Here is a 19,254-nt window from a genome sequence, read left to right as displayed (position 1 = left end):
CCTCTGGCAGCTTCCCTGTGACTACTTTTAACTCATTTACCGTTAGTTATGAACAAGCCAAATGGGATTGTTTCAAGTGGTAAACTAGTATTAAACAAACACTAGAATACCACCCCAGAGCACGGATGATGCATAGGAACATAAGAAGCTGCAATAATTATCAGGAGGGGTGGCTGAAAAATGGAGCCTCACATATAGAATATTTTGAAGTGCCCCCCTAACAACAAAGGCAAGTTTATCTCTGACCCCCTCCTGATCTAAAGATTATGACCAGCCTCCCTCTACCTACATTTACAGTAAAATCTTAAATAAATATGAATTGACTATTTGAAACGTACTGTTACGCGATCGACATCAGTGTCAGGGTATCAAATGCTAAGAGAAACATAAGTTTGTTTAAAAACGAGTCGTAACTAAGATTCTAAGACAGTTACAAAGAGAAGACGGGTTGTGACCCTAGAGAGTGTGATGAAAAAATGTTTGTAGCAAAAGGATAGATAATTCGCAATCCAGGTATAAATACTTTATCGTGGTCTTAGTCTGTCCTCTTTGAATTATAAGTGACAACCCAGCTTGTACTAGGCGGTTTTGTGTGGGAAGTACAACCCCAAATCACATGACAACAGGAACATTTCAAGGTGTCAAGCTAAAGCAAACAAGCTAAAGAAAAAGCTGGAACCAATGAAGATAAAGTATTCTGCACTTTTTGATAGTCTTTTTAGTAAAAGAACAGGAAATGTACAAACAGCCTTTACTTGTCGCCACAAGCATAGTTCAGACACAAAAATTAAGGTTAGTTTCACGGGTGTCTTGCGTCGAAACGATGTTGCGCGTCTGGGATAAACTGCAGGTGCCTAAAATCCAAATTGAAGTTTATAGAGCTGGCTATCTAGATATACCATCCCTTTTGTAACAAAATGAAATGCTTATTTCTTAAAGACGTCTAAATGTGAGCGTCTGATTCGGCTCTTGAGCGCTTATTTGATTTGTCCGCGGGTTTCCGGACACAAAGCGCTGAAAAGCTGTGTCTGCGTTTCTTCATATTCGATTGCGGTGAAAAGTTACAGGCTAAAACAATTGGAGTGATAGTAATTGTAGGTCCAGTAAACACTACAGAGAACGAAGCCTCAGTTCGAATGCACTGCATTTAATCTCCTTCCGCGTAACCGTGAATAAAATAAACGTCATGGTAGCGGTGTGATTCAACTGAGAGATAAACAAGAAAAATGTCTAAGTACAAAAATATAACGACCAAAAAATGACGATATAAAGTATACTTACAAAACTGTGGCGCTTTCCAACGGAACAAATTGCAGAATAATACTATAGGTTCACAACAGTGAAATGCAACTAAGAAAAGCAGCAAACTTACTGCAGACAGCTAACAAGCACTGTGAAAATAATTATCAAGACCCCTTATGTACTAGAAAAACAACTTGTCGTTACGTAATTCCCAGGAGTCACGGAGAAACGTGACACGCCCAAAGCGAAGAAAGTTCTAGTCGCTACAGTGCTACTACCCGGTAAGAGATTGGTTGAATGAATACAACATAAAATTCGAATATTTAAACGAAAGGATGGTTGGGTAACTTGGTACTGGGACTCTTCATCGCCTTTCTATACTACTGAGCAGTCAAGGATATAAATAACACACACAAACACATGTAAAAACAATGCTCTTTATCCTTCAAGCCTCAATATTCACAAACAGATTCTCATGACTCATCTCTATATATTTTCTTATAATATTAATCGGGAGAATTTGTCCAAATATCAAGGCAATTTCTATTTGATGATGGCTTTATGAATTCCCATAACCTTTTCTTTCACGATAGTAATACCGTTACCCTTGGGCTGGTTACTTCATATAAAGGATTATAAATTAATAATCGCGTCACCACAACTTAGACATGCCTTTGGTTTATATTTTTTGTGACATAAGTCATGTTTTATTCATATTCAACCAACCAATCAGATTGTGGCATTTGCATTAGTATACCGGTAGAATTTTACCAAAATAGTTTAGATAAATGTAGTTGATATGTATACATCTAATAAGGTAGCTGGGATTTTGCCGTTTTCACTACAACAACTCGTAATTCGCACACATGGTCACACATGGGTACCAAAAATCGCTAAAATACACGTAAATAGCATGAGATATAAAAATACAGTGGAACCTTTACTGGTCCAGTAAGTAGTATAACCATTTGTGAAAATTCTTACCAATATCCCCGCTGAGATATTCCATCTCCAGACGATACGAAGCTTTCAACCATTCGGGTTCTTGTTTCCATTCTTTATTAATCCTATAGACATTGCCGCTTGCATACCCTGTTTTTTCAAATGCAAAGATTTCACAATGTATACTGTCCTTATAAATTACATCACAGATTGTCTTTTTTATTTCCTTCATCAAATCTACGTCTAGACTGATTTGAACATCTAAAAAACCAATTCAAAATCTCTTTTTGGTCACCTTGCTTTTGCCATCCAAAAGCATGAAATTCCATTTACGGGTGGTTCAAAACCGCACACGGTAGGGACCTGGGGCTAGTCGCCCCGTGACGTCAAAGGGGAGAAAGTGCTCAAGAAATCACACAAGAAACAAACAAACCTGAGCAATACAAATTACAATTAGGTTGTTGGAACATCAAAGAAATGTGAACAGCTGCAAGGATGCGATATATTTAAAGTTCCAGAGGATTGATATTTGTTTTTCAGTAAGAAAATGAAATGAAAGTAAAACGATTAACTTCATCACTTTTAGACAAATAGAAGTTGGTATTTTTCCCCCTTAATACTATATTAGGCTTTGAAAATGTCTTTGCTGTGTTTTCAGCGAGTTTGAAAATTAGTTAAAATATAAGCTCGGCAGCACGGTGAATGTAAAGAGATTTCGGATTGTTGATTTTTTGCGGATTATCCGTTTTCGATAGTCAAATCACCATTCCACGTAGATTCGATCAAGCAAATGAAAAAAATCTGTTAATAATCTATCATATGTAATGTTCTCCATAAAGAGATTTTACATTAAAAAATTCCTGCAATCTAAATAAATTTGGTGCGTCTTTCAACTTACCAAACCATCTGTAGAGCCAATTTGAATCCTTTTCTGCCATGTTTGCGATGTGAAATGTATCCTTAATTCTACGTAAGGATAACACCAACTCCAACACTTGCAGTACGGTATTTATAATGTCAGGCACATGTTCTTGGCTACGTACGTATTGTGAATTGTTCACGTGATTCTGGTATTGTAGAATTAATATTTCCTTTAAAGGACCTACGCCAAGGAAGACGCATCTCGGAATCTCCCTACTTAAGCGGCTCATAGGATTTGAACGTGGCCTGATGGTTTAATAGGATGTTCATAATCCAATGATCATAATCCAATAATTCATAGTCCAAATTTCTTTTCATTGACAATATTTGTATCTATATTTACAGTGTCCTTAGTTAGCCCAGAAATACATAAAGTGAGTTACTTATTTTGTATTTCAGCATCTCAACTCGGTTGAATCGCACTAGCGACATCTTATGTACCTTTACTTGAAATTGGCCAACAACCAAGTGTCTCTTTTTGTACGACCGCTCCAACCAAGGGCACCCAGTAAATTCTTCCGTTGTAAAAGTTTTTTCTTTATTACAGCACAACTTGCTTTAATTTGGATAACAGGATTTGGAAAACCTCAACAGAATGCGGACCCGCTTTAACCATTATCTGCCGCGTGGCTTAGAGCCACGTTTTCATAAACTCATTATTTCAGCCATACATTTATGGGATTAATTTTTTATCCCACAATGCAGTTAGGACTTTGAGCTTCATAAGAACTTTCGAGATAACCGTTAAAAAAACGAAGCCCATTGAATTGAACAACGATCCTTTTTATGTAACCTTTGTTCTACAAATATAAAAACAAACGAACAACTTTTATTCACTTCCACTTTAGATTTTACACGGCATACAACATCACAAATTTTTAACTCAACCAAGAAATTATGATGATGATGATGAGAAATTTTCAATGTTGAAAGCAAAATCTGGAGCCTAGAGGCTAAAAGAACCACAAGCCTCAAAGTGTATTAAGCATATGTCTTAAGGTCATTCCTCTGAAATAGAACTGACAATAGATTTTCATTCAAACTTTGTCTATTTAAGAATTGGTTCATGCTTAGCGTGCGTATATCGAGTTTTATTATTCAACAAATTGTAACACTATCCAAATATGGTCATGATGCTCTCGATATCTGTCATCCGTACGTAACAGATATCCGGCGGTATATGTAGCTTCGTACGTGGGAAGAAAAAGTGAAGTGAAAAAATGTCGACAGAAAGATTTAAAAATGTTACGAGCTTTGTTATAAATTTGTTGAATAATAAAACAATTATCCTGCTCAATCTTGCGGAATATCGTCTGAATTTAGCCGACGAGGCCCACGGCCTCATCGGCTAAGTATCAGACGATATTCCGCGCGATTTCGCAGGATAATTGTTAAATGGATGCAGGCGGAAGTTTGGAGAGCACGAAAGAAGCGTAAGCAACTCTAGCTTCTTGAGTGCTCTCCAAACTTCCCAAGTGCATCCATAACTCGATATACGCTAAAAGCATGAACCAATTCTTTTATAACATGGCGACAACAACTTTGTTCGCTAAACTGACATGTTTTATTTCTGATTGACTACAGCTAGTTCTCACGATACACGGTGAAGAAAAACAAAGGTCTTTATAATCCTAACATGCCACAGTCAGTTAAGCAACAGTTGAACAAAAACGCTTAACCTGGTCTCTAAAATTGTCAATGAAAAATTCGCTTCTTCGAATTAAGATTATAATGAAAACGTAGCCAAACAAAGTACAAATACTCAATGAAAATGTAGACAAGCAAAGCCAACTGAAATACTCACCTCGAAGTAAACATCTTTGCCAGGCAAAAGTCAAAGGCTCGAAGTAGGGTTACGATTGTTCAGAATATCTTCACATTGCCGAAACTTAATTAAACAAAGGAACTTGCACTAAACGCGACGGAAATTTTGCAGCTGAAATGAATTGCACACGCCATTTTATGGAGCACGGCCGTGCGTCCATAAAGATTTTGCTCGTGATGGCTCAATAGGATTTAGACTAGCGCGCGCGCTATGTTATAATGATTGTTCATCTTGAGGAAACCTATATTTCAAAATATAAAAGAGGGTTCTTCGTTTAGGAGCAGGAGGACCTGAAACCTACCCCATAATTCCTTACAATATCAGCTTTCTGTAAAGTATCATTTGAACCGTTCAGTTCATGTTTCGCGGGAGCAGAAAAATAGGGAGGACCAAAAACGTGAGATGTAACAATAGAGGCATTGCATATCGATTTCAAAAAACAATTTTCTCTGTATTTTAGGACAAAAGCACGGCAGCGATTCAACTTGTTCCAAACATGCAGTGATCTTCAGGCCACAAATTGATCTTCACCAGTACTGGCGAAGTTCACGTTTCCGTTGATTACTTACTTTTTAACCATAGAAATTTGCGCGCGCTGGTACGCGCGCTAATCACGCGTAAATGTATGCGCAGTGAGGACGCGCATTGCAAAACAGAGGAATGACCTTAAGGACGTTCGCACCAATTGTTTCTGCGCATCCTTACTGCGCACGCAAATGCACACGCCACGTCATACACGAGCGCGCGCGCTAAGTAATAAAATGAGAACTGATAGGGCAAAAGGCCATTGCTATAGCTTTGCCTGGATTTAACGGTCTTGGACGTTCGGTGACCCCTATTTTTCTTTCCAGAAACGGATTTTATTTACAATTATCTCCACGTTGTCAAAAAATGAGCAAAAAATCAATGTGGGAAGTTCAAAAAATTTCAAGATTTCTGCTCACGGGACATCAAATCCTGCCATCTTGCGGCTGCAAGGCGCTTGAAACTGTGGTCGCTAAATGCGAACTTGATCTTTAAGGGAACCTCACCAGTTGACTAAATTCACTTAATTAGTCCACTTAAACAATATTTGGCAGAGAAGATTTCACTTCAAAGATTTAATTGCAATATATTTGGGTTTACAGACACTGGCCTTATTCGATAACGAAGCCCGATTTTGTCACATTTTGGGTGTTTTTCCGGACATGTTCTCTCCAAAACGAAGTCGGTGACCCCCCATTTTTTTTACATTTCTGACATAACTAACTCATCATCTTACAGTGGTAAAAGTTTCAGAAGAAAATCAATGTTGAAAAAATTTCGCGCGAACGTCCTTAAATCTTATAGATCACAAAACTGGCAAATTCTCCCTAAAGCTGGAAATCTTCCTTCAACGAACGTTTACCTGCAAAGTGCGTTGACAGTAGAAATCAAAGGTAGAGACATTTATGCAAAAAGTCGTGTTTATTTCCATAGTTACTTTTGGAACTCAAAATTTAAAATCTTGAGTGCGGTTTTGCTGAGTTTTCTCTCAAAGAGGGGGTACGTGATCTCGGAAAAAAAACTGAAAAGTGATTTGTTTTAAGCTGTTTGGCTAGAATGTATAATCTTTTAGTTCACCTTCGTTTTCTCACGTACTCCATCGACCTTGGTTCAGGGAAGAAACACGCTGATACTGTTAAGTTGTTATTTTTGGCAGTTTTGTAAACATCAGAGAATCTGAACATCCTGTTATTGCTTTGTCTTCACCACAGCACAATTAAATATAATTTGAATAACTGACAGGATTTGAAAAACCTCAACAGAATCCGAACTCGCCTTGAACCACCACCGAGCAACTAATATTTTCTTAGGTTCATCTGGCCGGCCGCGTGGCTTAGAACCGCGTTTTCATAACCGCATTATTTCAGTGACGCATTATCGGATCAATTTATTTTTCGCCCCACATTTAGGACCTTGAACTTCAAAAGAACTTATGAGACTCCTGTTAAAAAAATTAAAAAGGCAACGATCGTTTTTTGTAATGTTTTCCACAAGAACAACAACAGCAACAATAACAGGAACAGTCTTTATTATTCAACTGAGCTTCTTGGAGTACAAATAACGCCCAAAACGAGTACAAATATCACGCGGAATTTGTACTCGTCTTATTCCCCCGACCGCGCGAGAGATTAAAAACATTGCCAAGGCTAGTCAGAATTTTGAGAAAAAGAAAACGAAAGGGGGCGGTGAAAGAAAGCCATTTCAACGTTTTGCTTCTGAGATAAATGCAATGTTGTCGCCTCTGCCGATTCATTCATTATATTATTGGTTTAGAAATGAAACTTGACATCACTTCGCTTTCTTGGGTTCTTCGTGTACGCATCAAACTTCAAGGCTTTTCTTCACGAAATTATTATTATTATCGCCGAAAACTTCGCTACTGTGTTTGTCATTTTTCACAGTTCTAAATCTGGTTTCTCTAAACAAAATTCACCAGAACACGATACTAAATGGATCTAAATGATTTAAGTAAGTTTTAAGCGGTTTCAAATTCATTTGGTTTAATAATTCACTTTAGGTCTAATTCTTGTTTTTAGCGTTGCTCAGAAATTCAGCGAGTTTCATGTACATACTGAACAGGTTTCTTCCGTATTTGATAGGGAATTTTAGCAGAAAATAATAAGAGATCACAGACTTACCATTTAACTAAGCAGTTTTTTAATTGGAGACCGAAGTAAAGTCTAAACTGAAGGTAGAGAAACACGGAACACAGTCGCGATAATTTCAATAATTCCATTTGGGACTCAAAACTTTAAACCCTAAGTGCGGTTCTCTCAAAAGAGTGCATACGCGATCTCGGAAAATAGTTTAAAAGAGATTTTCAGTTTAAGCTGCTGAGCTAGAATGTATTATCTGTTTTTAGATTTTTGTTGCCTCACGTATTCGTTTGACCTTGGTTTGGGAAAGAAACGTGACTATACTGTTAACTTGTTATATTTGGCAATTTTGCAGCCACTGAGAATCTTAACATCCTGTTATTAAAGGTTTTGTCCTTACCACAGCACAGCTTAATGTAATTTAGACACGAGGATTTGAAAAACCACCTTCGAGCAACTAATATTTCTTAATCTGCCCGCGTGACTTAGAGCCACGTTCTCAGAAACTCTTTATCTCAGGGACACGTTTATGTGATTAATGTTTTCATCCCAAAATGTTTTAAGAACTTTAAACTTAATAACAACGTATGTTTAAAAATAATCTCAAAGTATAGAAATTATGGAATGATTGCTGTTGCTCTCGTACTTTTTCCTGAAGATCCGTTAATCTAATAAGTAATTAATACAGGTCGCCGAGTGCGGTTTACTGGTAAGTGTATTACGTAGCTGAGGTTAGATTTCCAGCATTTAGAAGCGCATTACCTCGGTGTGCTGCAATGAGACCATTTTATTACCATATATAGTCCCTTGCATATGCTAAATATAGTTATGAAAGGTTGTTTTGTTATACACTACTTACTTAAGTGGAGTAGGCTTCACAAACGAGACTATTCAGCACCAAAGAGACCTTTGGAATTCTAACTATGGATTCAGTGAGTTTTATACAGTCATTGGAACTTGAAGAGCATGGGCCGTCGCATATGCCAGGTGGCATTGTGCTACTCGCCGAGACGAAAAACGAGGGATCGGCCGATTCAGGTAGCCTTGTTTCTTCTACTTCTAAGAGCGAGGGTTTGGTCGATGCAGGTAGCCTTGTTTCCTTTACATCCGAGGTGGGGCAAAAACAGAAAGAGGATGTCCTTAATTCCACTTTGTTAGCTCAGCTGGCGGCAAACAAAAAGTACGACCGCTTTACTGACATTGAGAATTGGTACAAGTTTTACGGCGACGTTATGAGCCAACTTGGGTGGGTTATGCAAAACTTCAAGTTCAACGAGTACAAATCCTCCCATGCGGACTTCAAGATCTCCGATGTGTTGGTGAAACTGCTGAGCGCAATGGTTGGAGGTGACAAAGAGATGATGAAAGTCGTGAAGGAGACCCTCGACGCTCTTGCGAAATCTGGAAGTAGCCTGACTCTGTTCAGTTCCAACAGCATCTCGGAAAAGAACGGAAACTTCCAAATTTTGCCATGCACGGTTGACAAGAGTAATCAGGTCAGCATTGCTTTTACTGGCGGCCATTTCCAAGCCAGTCAAGCTGCCAAACACTATTTTTTCTTCTCTTATGCGAAGAAAGACATAAGCTTATTCCATTCAGGCCAAGTCTTCACTTTGAGCGAAGGCGTCTATGACAAGGTTCGTGACCATGTGAAAGAGAAGCTTGGGAAAAGGGCCGTCGACTTCGTCAAAAATCTGGACATATAAAGGAACGTGCGAGTTGAACATTGTAGTGAACATTATAGTTTGATATCTTAAAGTAGTGTTTGGACATTTTTAATTGTTCGATCCTTCTTTTATAATCAAACTGCCAGAGAATAAGCTCTGTAGTGAGAACGAGGACATATTACCATACGCTTTCAGGTAAAGAAACAAAAAAAAGTCGCTGTATTTTTTCTTTTTTAATCAGTTTGCAATACTTTTCAAACACTCATTCAAAAACCACAGGGCCTCCTAAACTCAAGTGGTGTGAGCTTTGTTAATTACAATTAAAAGTAAGCAAATAAACGGAAGTGAAATTTTATTTGCAATGAAGATATTTGTTAGTGCCTTTTATCCATTCCTCTGATCATTTTATTTAAACGTAACATCCGTCTCGCTAGGGGGTCCTATGGAATACAAATGTATCTGCAGATCGATACTCCTTTGTCAATTTAACACATTTCATCTCAATTTCGATCAAAAAAGGAAATTTATTGTCAATCGAATTATGTTTTAAAAAGTACCGCTTATCAAGCTACTATGGAAAATCGATATTATTTTTCGCTTTTTAGACTTTCCCTCGACGCGAGAAATTAGCAACGAAAGTTGCGTGGTGTTTCGCGCGTGTTTAAAAGCCGTCCGCTACCAAAACTGTAGAGAAGATTATTCTTTTTTAATTGCTCTCTTATCGAAATTTATCTCATCGCCAGTGTCTTTGGGCATCGTGATATCGATCGGTGTGGGAACGACAGTCGTGTGCGCCGTTATTGGATTCTTGGTGGCAAAATGTTATCTGAACTGGAGAAGGCAGTACAGGAAACAAAAAAAGATATCAGCTTCTCTTAATGGTACAGTGCAGAAGCTAGTCATATCATCACAACCGGTTGACTTTGTACCGCTGTTGATTCAAGATCAACTAGAAGCGGAAGATGGCGAAATTGACAACACGCAGTATGTATCTTTAAGAGGGAGGTCCACCGAGAGTCTTCTTGAGTCAGGAAAAGATTCCAAGGTGAGGTTTCGAGTTGCTTTATTGTGTCAACTGCGCAAACGCTGTAGACACTAAGATACATCCATTCTCCTCCCCAGAGGCCGCGATTCTTTTGGTCAGCACCAAGAACATCGACCTCTGGCAACCTCTGGCTGGTTCCGAACCAGGAAGTCCGCGAATCACGGACTTCCGGCTCGTCTGCGCAATCTCAGAAATTTGAAATAATTAGTAGCTTTCAACGGTTACCAAAATAGACCCCCACAGAGACTGCGCGTATTTCGGAACCAGCCAGAGGTCGTTATTCTTGGTGCTGACCGAAAGAATCGCGGCCTCTGAGGACGAGAATGAGCTACAGCGTAAAAAAAGTTTGTAAATCAATCCGGGCGGAAAATGGGATTAAGACATTGGTTTGCTCCAGAAAGTTGATTATTGTTTTCTGTATCTATTGCAATGTACCTAGGCCTTCAATCCATTGAATTTTGGGAGGAGTAGGCCCTGGCAACAAGATAAGCTTGCTTAAAGTTTCAGTTTATTCGAACCTGAGATCTGGAAACGTTCTGCGTTGCATGTCAACTTTTGCTCATTTACAACTGCAACGGAAAAAAAACAGAATTGCAAATTCTCTTCAGATAAAGGGAGGCGTTTTTTTTCTTATCCCACATTTCTAGCTATAATGTTACTTCAGCCATATTTCTTTACGTCAACAGGAGGAAAACTTTCCCCCTCCCTTCAAAGGATTGGACACAGCATCAAGTATCCTCGACAAGTCTGATCGCAAGTTGAAAAAGCCCATGGAGATTGGCACTAGAGGCGAATCGTTGTATTTTGATGGTAGTGGTAATTCAGAGGATGGTAAGGTGGTATTGAAACTAGTTGAGCGAATTTGGTTAACGGAATCAGTTGCTTCATTTTTTTAACAACCAGTGAAATCATAGTGCGGAGAAATGTGATGCTACAATCTATTTAAGACTGAGACGCTTGAAAGAATGATTGCTGTGCGTCTCGCATCTAGTGGCAAACCAAAATCCCTGCTGGGAAAGCAGAAAGGTTCGATAACCAAAATATTACTCCATAAGACCTAAAGTCATTCTTTCAAACGAAATGAATTCACGGTTACCGTTTCTTGTTTCAGAAACAGAAAAATCAACACCAAAGAAAAAGCTTAGCTCTTCAGTGGTCCCTCCATTTTCACAACGAAGTTTATCAATGCATTCTCGGCCCGGAAACCAAAGGACGGCAGAAACACTCCGCTTTGCCAGATGTGATCAGATGCAAGGGTTCTAGAACTGAACCATAACAATCAAACATCAGAACATGGCGGAACAGCAAGGGAGCGGTGCATTTGGCGGTTACGATGACGAATTTGTGGATGCCATAGAAGACGACCTTGTGTGCCCAATTTGCCATCTGCCATTAAAAGTGCCGGTTCAAACCAGGGGATGTGGACACAGATTCTGCGAACTGTGCCTTGAAACACTTCATGAGGTAACTGAGGGTAACTTTGTCGTTTTGGTAGCGCAGAGATACGATAACTTCGTCTTCCGGGAAGAAAACTAGCGATTATTTGCATTTAGGCTGAATTTTATCGTGTATTCAACAAGGCTCCTTGTCTACAGAATACTGGGCGTGAAGGTACCATATAGGAAAGGCATAAGTTGGGAACGGGTAAGGAAGCCGGAATAAACCACAAGTTCGTTCAGCACCAAACGGCCGAAGACCATTTCATTTAAATATCCAAGCGTTGACTCAATGCACCTGCCCTCTACCGCCAGAGAAAAACGATCCATTGGGAAACTCTGTGAACTGCCTGAATAGCAGCAGCCTCTTTCATGCCTTTGGAACTTTTGCGGCCGACGACAAATTACCGTGAATAGACTGAATAAAGTTGCCCTCTGGTTCACTGCAACGGGCAATTTGTGCAAAAACACAAGAAATGTGATCGCTATAGTAACCCTGGATCTGTGGTAACCCTTCCTCCTCGCCTTTGTGCTTTTTTAAGCCGGCCTCTCCAACCTCGGGGAACTTAATTAATGGCAAATTATTCACTTGAGGATATAATTTATTCAATAAACAGACAGGAGCGAGATGGACAACAGCTCACTTGTCCTCTGGACCAAAACGTCCTGATACGTGACAAAGTAAGTTCTTTGTGTAAGTCAAGTTAAAAATAAAGGGATGAATATAATGATATGTTGGCATTCTTCACAGAAACAAGAATACAGGAACTGGATTTAGATGAAGTTGTCACTTTGAGGAGAATTAATGTAGGAAGTTCTGCCCAGTTGAGTTAACTGATTTGCATGGTCCATTGCCTCTTGTTAATTTACACAGAAAGGAAATAGTGTTCTTAATCAAATACTTCGCTCTTTTTATGTAATATGTCACGCATTACTTCAAGCACTAGTTAAGATCTTATGGCGACAAAAACGACGGGGAAAAATTTCCAAGTCGGTTAAAGAATGGCACATTGATTTCCAATTCATCATGAAACGTTAAAGAGAAAGGAACGGGAGGCTAGAAAAGGTCTCTAATCGAGTAGTGGTTGAAAGTTTTGAAAACTCGAGGAAGGTTAGTTTTAGTCAGCGACGTTGCGTAAATTTAATGGGGTTGGTTTTTAAAATGTTTCTTATTACCTTACGAATTTCTTAGCTGAAAATGAATGCATGTTTTTGAAGTTCTTTTCCTTTACTTTCATGAAAATAGCCCAGAATTATCTTCTCTTTCTAATCCACTTGAATAGTGCGGACCCATGAGGAAACAGTTAGAGATCATAATTTCACAAAAACCACACTCTAGAAGACGAGAAAGACGGTAATGGAGAGATATGATACAAAACAGTAACCAAATAAAGATAACGCCTGCTTGAAACTTCGTTGCTATCCGCTACAAAACTTTTTTTCTTCGATCGAGCGATCCTGTCTTGGGTTCCAGTCCTTCCCCGACAGGTCAGGCAAATTTTCCAAGAGCTTCGCAACACCACGTCGATTTTACTCGTTTAGATAATCGGTGACCCCTATTTTTTAAGACATGAATCACTTGCTCTTCTTACAATCTGCAAAATATGATAAAATGAAAAAAATTACAATCTAAGAAGTTACCTTTTTTTTAATTTTTCTTTCCTTGTGTCCTGAGTTCCGGAAGTGGTTACAACGGTTAGCGCTTGCGAAAACGCTCGTTGAGGATTAACTCTACTGTTTACAACATCCCCAGTGGCATGCAATTATCTAAAAAACCCACTCCTATATTTCTGTGCACAGAAACCTTCACTCTAACATATTAATTCTATGATTTTCGACGAATGAGTAGAATAAGGTTACATCTCGTTATGATGAGCTATCTATCGAAATTAAAGCACTTTTCCCTTGCTTTTTTCTCCAAAACAAAGTGGGTGACCCACCAATTTTTTTTCACTTTTAGAATAATTAATTTATGGCCTAACCTCAGGTGAGAAATGAAACAAATTTCAATGTGGGAAGATTTTCGCGCGAACGTCCTTTAAAAGTGACCTGTCATACAGGTTACGTTTGGGCGATATACGCCCTCACTTACACCAACGAACAGTCTTAGCTCAGTACTATAGTTGCATTTCATTTATTTAGCAAATGAGTCGGAGCAACACATTGTCAAAGCCCCTTACAAACTTGCACAAGTCAAAACAAACAAACAAACAAACAAACAAACAAACCTCGTCCAATGATATGAGATTTCCTTTTTTTCCTTTGTGTTCCCCTTTAGCAAAATGTGGGTTAAAGCAGTAAAACTCCACTTGCGTTGCTTTTATTTAAGGACATCTTCCCAGACAAAGCAGCTGAAAGAAAGGTTTGTTCGTTTGTTATCAAGTGTCCAAGAGGTTGTCAATGGACTGGCGAACTCAGATCGAAAGAGGTAGGTAGTAGGGTAATTGCAACTTCACCTTCGTGGTGATTGCACTGGCAGCACCTCGGCTTCTCAGAGGCGGTAACCCTCCCCTCAAATCCATCATGCTTCCTTCAACACGGCATATTTTGCTCTACTCTCAGCGAACAGTGTTTGAAGTTCTTTAATGTCCTAGAGAATTTTTAATCAACAAGAATTGTAAGACAGGGTGTTAATTTTATCCTTCTTACCCCTTAAGACTTGAAAGTTAAGTTGAACCATTTGCTTGACTACAAGGGCAGCACTTTCTCTTCAATTGTTAAAAAACCGTCCCTGAGTGTGTTGGTCCGGCTGGAATTAAATCAACTACCTCAGGCGTTGTAGTTTGATGCTACACTTCTTTAGTTAACCGGTTTGCATTCGCTCGTGACAGTGGAAAAAAAATCCATAGACTGCAAAGTCGCAATCTAACGAAAGCTTATGCATTTTAGGCTCACTTTAATGAGTGTAGAAGATTTCCAGTGAACTGTCCAAATTGTTGTGGAGAACTCGTCCCAAGAGAGGAGGTTTGATTTTAGAATTCTGTCCTTATACCAGTTGCTTGCAAGTTAGTTCAGTTTAGTGTTGTGAAGTCTGACCAAAAGCTGTCACTTTGGCCAATCACAACAGACGAATAACACAGTATGAACCAATCATAACGCAGAGCAGCTCCAAGGGTGGGAAGAAACGCGAGCGAGCAAGTCATTTTACCTCCGATTGGCTAGAAATGTGTAGTCAAAAGTTAGTGTCTTTAAGCAAAGGCTGCAGAGCAGTTTCAACTTGTTGGATCGTTCACGACACTCTCACCTCCTTAATTCCCAAATGTGTTTACAATGTACAATAAAGATAGCAAAAATGAAATCCTCCTGAATAACGAACGTTCGCAATTCAGGAGGATTTCATTTTTGCAATCATTTTTTACAAAGAAAACACATTTTGGAATTACCGAGGTGAGATTTTGTCCTGTACGATCCAACAAAACTCCTCTGCACCCTGGGCGTTAGGTAAGACCCAAAACTGTCACTTTGACCAATCACAAGAAAGGACTAAAACACTATGAACCAATCATGACGCAGAGCAAATGTAAGCGGCCGGCTCTAAACGTACGAGCAAGTTACAATTGGTTTTACCTCCGATTGGCTAAAAATCATGTTGTGGCGTCTGAATTTTTAGCCAATCACTGAACTTTGCAATGTGAAATCAAAGTAGTCTCAAATTTGTTTTGAAGCTCAATTCAAAAGTGCCAAAATGGGTACCAGTCCTTTATTTTCGTCTCTTTTTTGGGTTGCGGATTCATTAAAGAAACCTCAGATACAAAATAAGAAACAAGTATACGTCCAAAATGAAGCCAGTGCATCTAGTGAACTAACGTTTGAAAAAAAACTGAATCAGCTTCGATTAGGGAAGTTTTGGTGGGGTAAGATACTTGACTGAATGTCAAATGCACTCTCGTGAAATACTGAATTTCAATTTGTTCTAAAGATTTCATCGCATACTGAGAATAACTGTTCTCTGGCACCAATTTCCTGCCCCTTTGCTGAGATGGGCTGCAACAAAAAGGTATTTGAAGTACTGAAGAGGACGAGAACTCGTGACGCTAAATTTTAAGTCTCTTTTTATATTACTTCCTGGATGATGGCGCAATGGTGAGAACACTCTCCCCCCACCAAAGGGGGGCCGGGTTCGATTCTTAAACTTGGTCTTATATGTGGGTTGAATTTGTTGGTTCTCTACTCAGCTTCTAGAGGCTTTTTCCGGGAACTCCGGTTTTTCCCTCTCCTCAAAAGCCGACGAACGATTTGATATTACTTGAATGGATTTGATTGTTGTACAGTGTCCCCAATGCCTCAGCGCTAAATTCAGTTGACACTTAAAAAAGTCCATAACTCATGGGCGTTTGATTTATAGACACTAAATGCACGTTTTAGATTCGGAACGACCTGAAACAATGAATGACTTCATATCATGATACCACGAATCTCTTCGTTTCATTCACTGGGGTTAACATATAACATCTCTCTCAGTGCAAATGCAAGCATGCTCCATTTCGACAATTTAGATCCCAGCAGTATGAAGGGACAATTGTCACATGAATCTTGTTTAATTGCCTCGCTACCACTGGTCTCCTATAGATCAGTGGTAGAGCATCCGAACCAGTCATCGGAAGGCTGTCGTATGTTCGACTCCTGCAAAGGAGCACTCGAATTTTTCTCGAGTATCCCCGAGTCAACATTGAAAAAAAAATTCTTCATTTCATTCACCAGGGCTAACATGTAACAACTCAGACTCTTTAAGTACAATCGTGATTATAAATAGTTGGTTTAGAAGTCTGCACATTTCATCTCAATAGAACGCGCAACCTTTCATTACATTTAGTGAGAAGGTGTTTTTTACTGCAGGTTCCGCGACCTGAAATTGAATCTCATCTAAACTCTAAAATGCGAATGCATCTTGACTTGGTCTGTACAAAGTTGAAGAACGCTAAGGAAGAGTTGCGGAAAACTAAAGAACATCTTGAGAACACAGAAGAACAGTTGCAAAATACTAAAGAGCGGTTCGAGGAGACCACAAAGAAACATGAAGAGAGGATCCATGCTCTTGAAAATAAGCCCTTCATTTACATGTGGAAGATTAATGGCTTCAGTGGAATCGAAGAGAAAATTAATCATTATAATAGGCGAGCCCCCTCATGTTCGATAGATAGTGCTCCATTTTATACTGGTGAATGTAGCTATAAAGTTAGATTGCGTTTGGAGCTGAGTTATTTTAAATTTAGGAGAGACAATTGCATGAAGATTTACTTGATTATAGTGAAAGGCGACTTTGATTCCTTTTTGAAATGGCCTTTTGCTAAACGGGCAACAATTACCGTATTGGATCAACAAGAAAATTCAAATGAGAGGAAAAACATCACCGCAACCCTCCCAGAAAACCAACTACAACAAGAATGGAACTCGAGGCCCCGTGGAGAATATGAGAACACGGCGTTCCAGTTTCATGTGATGGTATCACGTGAATTGCTAAGGGGTGGGGGTTATGTTCAGGATAACTCCTTCTTTATACAAGCTAAATTCGAAACTGTTGCTCCGTGAAACTGGAAACAAACAAACAAATTAAACATCGAAGCTAAGTCTACAACCCCGGACAATATAATTGAGAGTCGGTTTTACATTTCACCAGTGGAGAGTGATTGCAGAAATTTGAAAGGCCCAGTATCATCCCAGGTGGGTATATGTGAGAGAATTTGTGGAACAATTCCTATTTCATCTGAACTTTTTTTCTCTATCCTCAAAAAATGGTTTTTGGTCATCATTTCATCATTACTTTTTGTTTTAATCATCGTTTTGAACGAAAAAACGACGACTGCAAAGCTTTGATGGGGATACTGGGCCTTTGAAAGTTTTATTCAGAACCATGTAACAAAACAGTTTTGTTGCTGCAGCAGTAAGATAAATTATTATGCTAGTGTACATGTAGTGTTTGATGATGAAATTATCTTTAGTTAGAGAACTCACATGACAAGTATGTACATGTTGCATAATCAGTAGCTGAATAGTGTTGATTAGAGATGAAATTACCATAATTTTTAAATGTTTGTTATTGCTTATAATCTCTGGTTTAAAATACCAACGTTGCAATAGTACTTAACCTCGATTATAGTGCTAATAGAGCTTCAAACAATTTGGCTCTGGAACCACAGCTATGATTCTTATCACAGTTAGACACCTGTAAATCATGTTACGATTTGAGACATGACTTCCGTTTCCCAGTTCACATCATAGCTCTGACTCTTACCCATATAAATCACAGTTCTGATTCCAGACATGATTTATGATTCTTACTGCTAGAAATTATGGTTATGATTGCAGACATAATTTCAGAAGACCAATGAAATCATAGCTATGATCCTTACCACTTTAAATCATGGTTATGATTCCAGACATGATCTTACTTTCCCAGTTGAAATTAGTTATAATTATTATCACTATATATCATAATCATGATCCCAGATATGATTTCAAGAGACCTCTTAGGATCGTGGTGATGATTAAATGAACAGAAACAATCGTAGCATGATGTCTTGGGTACTGATCAAACCATAATACGATTCAGATAGGACAAATGCATCATCACATGAATCATCGTCTATGATTCACTAGATTCGAATTCCTGTGTGGACAAGGACCACAATGCTGCCTCCCCCCACCCCCTCTAAAATGAAAACAATAATGTTCTGGAAGAAGTGCAACTCTCAACGTTGTTTTGAGGGGGAAGGCAAGCCGTTAAGAAGATTCACATTTGAAAAAAGGTTTTTGCAGATATGTACAAGAAAGTTGAAAATGTCTCGGAAATTTAATCCATGATTGATGCATCTTGTTAACGTTTTCGCCCCTAAGGGGTTCCCCAATGAACACTAAAATCATCCGGCATCAGACAGAGCAAAATCTGTAATTGTTACACTTTGGAGGAAAAGGGTATAGAAGGACGTGGCCGTTTTTAACCATTTCGCTCCAAAGGGGTCCCATTGGCAAGTATCGTCTGAAGTTAGATGTAGACAAAATAAAATCTTAGGAGGCTGGCAAAGGTAAGACTTAATATTATGCCATATGCCATAAAAATAGTTTACTTCATAGAAAGTGCGGCGTACGGGGTTTTATGCACGAGTTGTTTGTGTCAAAAACCCGAACGAGCGAGGAACGAGCGAGTGAGGGTTTTTGACACAAACAACGAGTGAATAAAACCCCGTACAAAGCACTTTCTATGTCGTAAACTCTTTATTACACATAACATGAGAATTTTCATTAAAATAGTTTTCTGAACGCGAATTAGAAACAAAAACTCACTAACAATAGAACCAAATGCAAATTTAATTTAATTCAATAACAAAGTACGATTTGCACGATTTGCACGATTTGCACGAGATGCACGAGTGATTGGCATGGAAACGCCTTTACGCTATCGCTGATTGGTTATACTTTCACATGTGAAATAGCTGTACGCCATTCTGATTGGCTGTATAGGTCTTTTTCACATGTGAAAATAAAGCGTATAGATTTGTACAAATGAGCTTTATGGAATAAAATTCTCATGTTATGTGTAATAAAAGAAGGGTCTTCA

General features: G+C 38.8%; 4 protein-coding genes across 8 annotated transcripts in view; 3 read left to right on the top strand and 1 right to left on the bottom strand.

The window, feature by feature from the left end:
* Positions 1 to 3,241, bottom strand: part of LOC138006712 (TNF receptor-associated factor 6-like) — a 17,634-nt gene extending 14,393 nt beyond the window's left edge. For all 3 annotated transcript variants that reach the window (XM_068853208.1, XM_068853206.1, XM_068853207.1), the window contains exons 1-2: positions 3,083 to 3,241; positions 2,227 to 2,334 (exon numbers count right to left, since the gene is read on the bottom strand). The gene's annotated coding sequence lies outside the window, so the exon portion shown is untranslated. The remainder of the gene's footprint in view (positions 1 to 2,226; positions 2,335 to 3,082) is intronic.
* Positions 3,242 to 8,415: 5,174 nt separating this feature from the next.
* LOC138006715 (uncharacterized) lies at positions 8,416 to 9,584 on the top strand. Its single transcript, XM_068853212.1, has one exon. The coding sequence runs from the start codon at positions 8,475 to 8,477 to the stop codon at positions 9,255 to 9,257; it is 783 nt and encodes a 260-aa protein (XP_068709313.1). The 5' UTR covers positions 8,416 to 8,474; the 3' UTR covers positions 9,258 to 9,584.
* Positions 9,585 to 9,660: 76 nt separating this feature from the next.
* On the top strand, positions 9,661 to 11,541 carry LOC138005037 (uncharacterized). Its single transcript, XM_068851327.1, has 4 exons — positions 9,661 to 9,673; positions 9,773 to 10,263; positions 10,950 to 11,094; positions 11,375 to 11,541. Exons 1-4 carry the CDS (start codon positions 9,661 to 9,663, stop codon positions 11,524 to 11,526), a joined length of 801 nt encoding a protein of 266 aa, XP_068707428.1. The 3' UTR covers positions 11,527 to 11,541.
* Positions 11,542 to 11,588: 47 nt separating this feature from the next.
* On the top strand, positions 11,589 to 18,963 carry LOC138006714 (TNF receptor-associated factor 6-like). 3 transcript variants are annotated; one of them, XM_068853210.1, is made up of 6 exons: positions 11,589 to 11,727; positions 12,317 to 12,380; positions 14,029 to 14,127; positions 14,589 to 14,663; positions 15,619 to 15,696; positions 16,536 to 18,963. In XM_068853210.1, exons 1-6 carry the CDS (start codon positions 11,723 to 11,725, stop codon positions 17,226 to 17,228), a joined length of 1,014 nt encoding a protein of 337 aa, XP_068709311.1. In that variant the 5' UTR covers positions 11,589 to 11,722; the 3' UTR covers positions 17,229 to 18,963. The 3 variants fall into 3 exon arrangements, with proteins under 3 accessions (XP_068709311.1, XP_068709310.1, XP_068709312.1); XM_068853209.1 differs by lacking the exon at positions 11,589 to 11,727 and having other exon boundaries at positions 11,840 to 12,380; XM_068853211.1 differs by lacking the exons at positions 11,589 to 11,727; positions 15,619 to 15,696 and having other exon boundaries at positions 11,840 to 12,380.
* The last annotated feature ends 291 nt before the right edge of the window (positions 18,964 to 19,254 follow it).

Source organism: Montipora foliosa, chromosome 6, assembly GCF_036669935.1.
Source record: "Montipora foliosa isolate CH-2021 chromosome 6, ASM3666993v2, whole genome shotgun sequence".
Taxonomy (NCBI): Eukaryota; Metazoa; Cnidaria; class Anthozoa; order Scleractinia; family Acroporidae; genus Montipora; species Montipora foliosa.
This window is presented reverse-complemented; position numbering and strand designations above follow the sequence as displayed.